The sequence below is a fragment of the Neoarius graeffei genome, chromosome 22 (assembly GCF_027579695.1).
Source record: "Neoarius graeffei isolate fNeoGra1 chromosome 22, fNeoGra1.pri, whole genome shotgun sequence".
Classification (NCBI taxonomy): domain Eukaryota; kingdom Metazoa; phylum Chordata; class Actinopteri; order Siluriformes; family Ariidae; genus Neoarius; species Neoarius graeffei.
Genome location: NC_083590.1, coordinates 11,440,166 through 11,447,237, shown reverse-complemented (window position 1 = coordinate 11,447,237; position 7,072 = coordinate 11,440,166). Strand labels below are relative to the sequence as shown.

The following is a 7,072-nucleotide window of genomic DNA, read 5'->3' as shown; positions in this document are numbered from 1 at the left end:
GTAACATTACATCGTGATCATAAAGTGAAATACAACAATATAAAACCAAACAGAAACATAAACGTAATTTATAGAAAATCTTAATACAGCTTTCCAAAACTTCTTACAGAAGGAACAATGCAAAAAAAAAAAAAAAGATGAACATTATTCTCTATCTCTGGCGTCTCATCATCTCAAGCCGCTTTATCCTTCTACAGGGTCGCAGGCAAGCTGGAGCCTATCCCAGCTGACTACGGGCGAAAGGCGGGGTACACCCTGGACAAGTCGCCAGGTCATCACAGGGCTGACACATAGACACAGACAACCATTCACACTCACATTCACACCTACGCTCAATTTAGAGTCACCAGTTAACCTAACCTGCATGTCTTTGGACTGTGGGGGAAACCGGAGCACCCGGAGGAAACCCACGCGGACACGGGGAGAACATGCAAACTCCACACAGAAAGGCCTTCGCTGGGCTCGAACCCAGGACCTTCTTGCTGTGAGGCGACAGCGCTAACCACTACACCACCGTGCCACCCCTTATCTCTGGCATTTTCTCTCAAAAACCTGTTTAAAAATTTCTTCTTCGTGCCTTGCTTGTACCCTGAGCTACACTGCCCCCAACACTTCCGGTGGTACTGCACCATTTCCTCCATACCTGCAGAGTCAGAACAGGACCCTTCCCTGTCCCTTCTTCATCTCGGTTGAAATTTACCCAGGTTTAAGTCTAGTAGTGGGCGGCGCGGTGGCGTAGTGATTAGCACTGTCGCCTCACAGCAAGAAGGTTCTGGGATCGAGCCCAGCGAAGGCCTTTCTGTGTGGAGTTTGCATGTTCTCCCCGTGTCCGCATGGGTTTCCTCCGGGTGCTCCGGTTTCCCCCACAGCCCAAAGACATGCAGTTAGATTAATTGGTGGTTAATTGACCGTAGGTGTGAATGTGAGTGTGAATGGTTGTTTGTCTCTATGTGTCAGCCCTGCGATGACCTGGCGACCTGTCCAGGGTGTACCCCGCCTCTCACCCATAATCAGCTGGGATAGGATCCAGCTTGCCTGTGACCCTGTAGAACAGGGAAAATCCCGGCACAATAAATATGCAAGTTTGAGATGTCCCTCTACACCAAATGCTCGCCTCCTTCCTGAATCTGCATACAGGAATCTGATTGGCTCTTACATTTTGTGGCGCAGCAACACTTGTGACGATTCTTGCCCTGACTAGTCTGGTCATGTTTAATTCACAATTAATTCCCCTGATAATATTTAATCATAAAAAAAATATTAAAAAAAAAAAATTCCCGATTATCACATTTTGAGCAAACACTCTTTCAGTTGTAAACCGAACGATCATACACAGGTTTGTGAAACAGGAGAATCTCTACTGGATTTTAAAGACGATGCGGAACTTCTGCTCAAAGCTCTCGCTCAGTCTGGCTCCCATCATGCCAAAGTCATTATCCTGCACACACAGAGAGAGAGAGAGAGAGAGAGCAAGAGACAGCGAGTGAGAGCGTGAGCGAGAGAGCGAGGAAGGAAGAGAGAGAGAGATTAAGTTGTAACTCACAACAATAATTCAATAATTAAACACCTTTACATCACAGCAACAAAACACTTTCATTTCCATAGCTGAATTCTGTATTAATTATGTAAATTAAGTAAGAAATTAAATCAGAACCAGCTATACTACATGTGTATATTACTATTAAACAGTAATTACACAAAGGAATGACAGGATGTATTTTTTCTACATGAGCAATTTAACTAAAAAAAACCCTTATTTTAGTTTTCATGACTAATTCCTTGAACCTGAAAGGTTATCATATTTTTTTTTTATTTCATACATTTTATTAAAGACTGCCCCTTCAAAAGTATTGGAACAGCAGGGCCAATTCTTTTGTTTTTGCTATACACTGAAAACATTTGCGTTTGAGAACAAGAGATAAATGAGACAAGATCCAAATTTCAGCTTTCGCTTCCTGATATTTACATGTACAGGCATTAAAATTAGAACATGGCACCTTTTCCATGTTCTAGACAACCTAACCGTTAGGTGAGCAAAAGTATCGGAACAGACAGTCTTAAAGTAAATAACACTTATTATTCTATCCACATTCACTGGATATGAGCAATCGTGCGCTCTGATTGGCTACTCTACTATTAGACTATCAGCTCATGTACTGCGAGTTGAGAAAAACAAAATGGCAGCGCATGTTGCTGAACCAACTGAGGACAAAATAAAAACTCTACTCAAAAACAAAACACCAAAAATACAAAAAAAAAAGGCAACAAAAAAATAATATGGAATAAAAGTATTTGATGGTAAGAACGTATATTTTTTATTTTTCAAGAATTATTATTAGGGCAGCACGGTGGTGTAGTGGTTAGCACTGTCGCCTCACAGCAAGAAGGTCCTGGGTTCGAGCCCAGCAGCCGACGAGGGCCTTTCTGTGTGGAGTTTGCATGTTCTCCCCGTGTCCGCGTGGGTTTCCTCCGGGTGCTCCGGTTTCCCCCACAGTCCAAAGACATGCAGGTTAGGTTAACTGGTGACTCTAAATTGACCGTAGGTGTGAATGTGAGTGTGAATGGTTGTCTGTGTCTATGTGTCAGCCCTGTGATGACCTGGCGACTTGTCCAGGGTGTACCCCGCCTTTCGCCCGTAGTCAGCTGGGATAGGCTCCAGCTTGCCTGCGACCCTGTAGAAGGATAAAGCGGCTAGAGATAATGAGATGAGATGAGCACGGTGGTGTAGTGGTTAGCACTGTCGCCTCACAGCAAGAAGGTCCTGGGTTCGAGCCCAGCAGCCGACGAGGGCCTTTCTGTGTGGAGTTTGCATGTTCTCCCCGTGTCCGCGTGGGTTTCCTCCGGGTGCTCCGGTTTCCCCCACAGTCCAAAGACATGCAGGTTAGGTTAACTGGTGACTCTAAATTGAGCGTAGGTGTGAATGTGAGTGTGAATGGTTGTCTGTATCTATGTGTCAGCCCTGTGATGACCTGGCGACTTGTCCAGGGTGTACCCCGCCTCTCACCCATAGTCAGCTGGGATAGGCTCCAGCTCGCCTGCGACCCGGTTGGACAGGATAAGCGGCTACAGATAATGGATGGATGGAATTATTATTGTTATTATCACATTTTTCATAAATTGCTCCTGTCATTTCGCCGGTTTGTTTACATTCAAAGCAGAAATTATTTTATCGGACGTTTTGTATAAAGTTTTTATTTATCGAATTTGCAAAAAATAAAAATGCTCTGTTTCTCAAAATCCAGTGTATGTGAATAGAATAAAACAGTTATTCTGCTCAATCTCGTCGTATATGGATTATAGACAACTCAGTGCTATGCGCCTTGTCAACTATCAGCTCATGTACGACTCGATTTCGTGGAATAACTTAAATATCTGGTTGCATATCCCTTGCTGGCAATGACTGCATAATAATTAATTAATAGATAGATAGATAGATAGATAGATAGATAGATAGATAGATAGATAGATAGATAGATAGATAGATAGATAGATAGATTACATACATACATACATACATACTATGGTGAAGTTTTCGGTCAGGAAATGTTTAATATTTCCAGAAACAGTTTCCAGTGTTAGCGCTTTGGAACAGTCAGAGGTAAAGCTGTAAGTTTTCCAACATCTTCAGGACAGAGGAGTTTACACTGTACAGTTTCTCGGTGACATGACAAGCTGCATTATTTTGTCTTATTAATGTCAGTATGAGTGTTGAGAACAGCAGCACTGAACAAACTGGTACAAACATAGCCGCTCAAGACTACAACACCCACGAACCACAGCGCCCCTAGTCACCAGAGTATTGAATACAGCTGAAGTGCATCTGTAATCAGCACAATGCTACTTAAACACCTCGTACTCAAGCACTCATTGCGAAGTATTGTCCTGAGTTCTCCAGTTCCGACTGAGCCTTAGCTTCCTGACTACTTACCGTTATTCTGACTCTTGCTACTCTTCCTGCCTAGTCTACGTTGTCCTGTTCGCCAATCGACCGACCCTTGCCTGTCCAAGACCATGATTCTTGTTACATGACTTGGCTTCGTTACTGTTTGTTCCCCGCTCTCCTCTGCAATTACATCAGTAAGTGCCTGCACACTGACAATTTCGACAGAGAAAAATAATGGAGGCTGGTGAGGGAATAACTGTTTATAGCAGCTATACTGTAAGTCAGAACAGGAAGTAAATTGTTTTGGAGATATTTCGCAACATTTCCAACATATTATTTAATTAATAAGAAAATTTAATCATTGGCTAATTGCTGTGGTATAAGAGGAATACAAAAAAGCACTCCAGGGCATGCTCTTATAGGTAAATACTCAACATCATACCACCCTGTTGTTGACCATTTTCCTGTAACAGCATGACACAAAGTGTATTTTATTCCTTACTTTGCTATTAAATCACTTTTTACATTCTTTGAAAAGAGTTAAACAAATTATAACTTTATTATACAGTTTCCAGGTAACACTTTGACTCCGAGTCATCTATGGGGGAAAAAAAGGGTCATTTTAAATCTCACCTTGTAAAAAGTTTGGCAGTTTTGGAAGATGAGCCTGAGGTCACCTACAAACTCTCTCACGGTGCTGTACTCATTTTTCTGCAGTTTGGTCTTCACTCTGTTCAGCCACATGGGATTAGAAATCACACGACTGTATCCTGGCACCTGCACGAGGGCAAGGTTTAACAAAGGTTATGTGATGAAGTGTTACATCTATCAAATCATGCAATATTGGCAGTGACGTTACTGAGCCTTTATTCCATGAACATTGATTGTTTAGTCTGGTTATTTGTCTTTGCCTGGTCCGTTCTGTTTGGAGATCAAGTGACCCTTTGCTTGCTTAATGTTTCACTGCTTTTCCTTATTGATTGGCCTGCAGTGATCTGTTTAAAAAACAAAAACAACTAGCATTTGAAACCAGTTCTCGCAGTGTTTGTTAATTTGACTTTGGTGCGGTTATTGACTCAAGTCACTCATTTGAAGCTCATTTCTATAATATTTCTAAGATACGGCTAAAATAAGAAATATAATGTCACTACATGATGCAGAAATACTACAACCCCGATTCCAAAAAAGTTGGGACAAAGTACAAATTGTAAATAAAAACGGAATGCAATGATGTGGACGTTTCAAAATTCCATATTTTATTCAGAATAGAACATAGATGACATATCAAATGTTTAAACTGAGAAAATGTATCATTTAAAGAGAAAAATTAGGTGATTTTAAATTTCATGACAACAACACATCTCAAAAAAGTTGGGACAAAGCCATGTTTCCCACTGTGAGACATCCCCTTTTCTCTTTACAACAGTCTGTAAACGTCTGGGGACTGAGGAGACAAGTTGCTCAAGTTTAGGGATAGGAATGTTAACCCATTCTTGTCTAATGTAGGATTCTAGTTGCTCAACTGTCTTAGGTCTTTTTTGTCGTATCTTCCGTTTTATGATGCGCCAAATGTTTTCTATGGGTGAAAGATCTGGACTGCAGGCTGGCCAGTTCAGTACCCGGACCCTTCTTCTACGCAGCCATGATGCTGTAATTGATGCAGTATGTGGTTTGGCATTGTCATGTTGGAAAATGCAAGGTCTTCCCTGAAAGAGACGTCATCTGGATGGGAGCATATGTTGCTCTAGAACCTGGATATACCTTTCAGCATTGATGGTGTCTTTCCAGATGTGTAAGCTGCCCATGCCACACGCACTAATGCAACCCCATACCATCAGAGATGCAGGCTTCTGAACTGAGCGCTGATAACAACTTGGGTCGTCCTTCTCCTCTTTAGTCCGAATGACACGGCGTCCCTGATTTCCATAAAGAACTTCAAATTTTGATTCGTCTGACCACACAACAGTTTTCCACTTTGCCACAGTCCATTTTAAATGAGCCTTGGCCCAGAGAAGACGTCTGCGCTTCTGGATCATGTTTAGATACGGCTTCTTCTTTGAACTATAGAGTTTTAGCTGGCAACGGCGGATGGCACGGTGAATTGTGTTCACAGATAATGTTCTCTGGAAATATTCCTGAGCCCATTTTGTGATTTCCAATACAGAAGCATGCCTGTATGTGATGCAGTGCCGTCTAAGGGCCCGAAGATCACGGGCACCCAGTATGGTTTTCCGGCCTTGACCCTTACGCACAGAGATTCTTCCAGATTCTCTGAATCTTTTGATGATATTATGCACTGTAGATGATGATATGTTCAAATTCTTTGCAATTTTACACTGTCGAACTCCTTTCTGATATTGCTCCACTATTTGTCGGCGCAGAATTAGGGGGATTGGTGATCCTCTTCCCATCTTTACTTCTGAGAGCCGCTGCCACTCCAAGATGCTCTTTTTATACCCAGTCATGTTAATGACCTATTGCCAATTGACCTAATGAGTTGCAATTTGGTCCTCCAGCTGTTCCTTTTTTGTACCTTTTAACTTTTCCAGCCTCTTATTGCCCCTGTCCCAACTTTTTTGAGATGTGTTGCTGTCATGAAATTTCAAATGAGCCAATATTTGGCATGAAATTTCAAAATGTCTCACTTGTTGACATTTGATATGTTGTCCATGTTCTATTGTGAATACAATATCAGTTTTTGAGATTTGTAAATTATTGCATTCCGTTTTTATTTACAATTTGTACTTTGTCCCAACTTTTTTGGAATCGGGGTTGTAGTTCATTGACACTATTGACACCCTGCGATGACCCGGCAACTTGTCCGGGGTGTACCCCGCCTCTCGCCCATAGTCAGCTGGGATAGGCTCCAGGTCGCCCGTGACCCTGCACAGGATAAGCGGTCACGGATAACAGATGGACGGACTATTGACCCCTCAAGGCTGGATTACTGTAATGCCTTCCTGTCTGGATGTTCCAGTAGGTGCATAAACAAGCTCCAGTTAGACCAGAATACAGCCACAAGAGTCCTTACTAGAACCAGAAGATGTGAATACAATACTATCTTATTTATTCATATTGCACTGCCTCCCAATCAATATTATTTTGTATTGACCAATAAAGCACTTTTGGTCTTTTATATCCCACCATGTCTGCTTCAATCAAAAGGTGCATGCTCTTTGTTGGTACCTA

The 7,072-nt window shown here is 42.1% G+C and overlaps 1 protein-coding gene across 1 annotated transcript in view; it reads right to left on the bottom strand.

Annotated features, from left to right (window-relative positions):
- Positions 1–977: 977 nt before the first annotated feature.
- Positions 978–7,072, bottom strand: part of LOC132870279 (uncharacterized) — an 89,919-nt gene continuing 83,824 nt past the window's right edge. Inside the window, exons 25-26 of the mRNA XM_060903916.1 lie at positions 4,517–4,660; positions 978–1,438 (exon numbers count right to left, since the gene is read on the bottom strand). Of these exons, the coding sequence (XP_060759899.1) occupies positions 1,358–1,438; positions 4,517–4,660 (225 nt within the window). The 3' untranslated portion in view covers positions 978–1,357. The remainder of the gene's footprint in view (positions 1,439–4,516; positions 4,661–7,072) is intronic.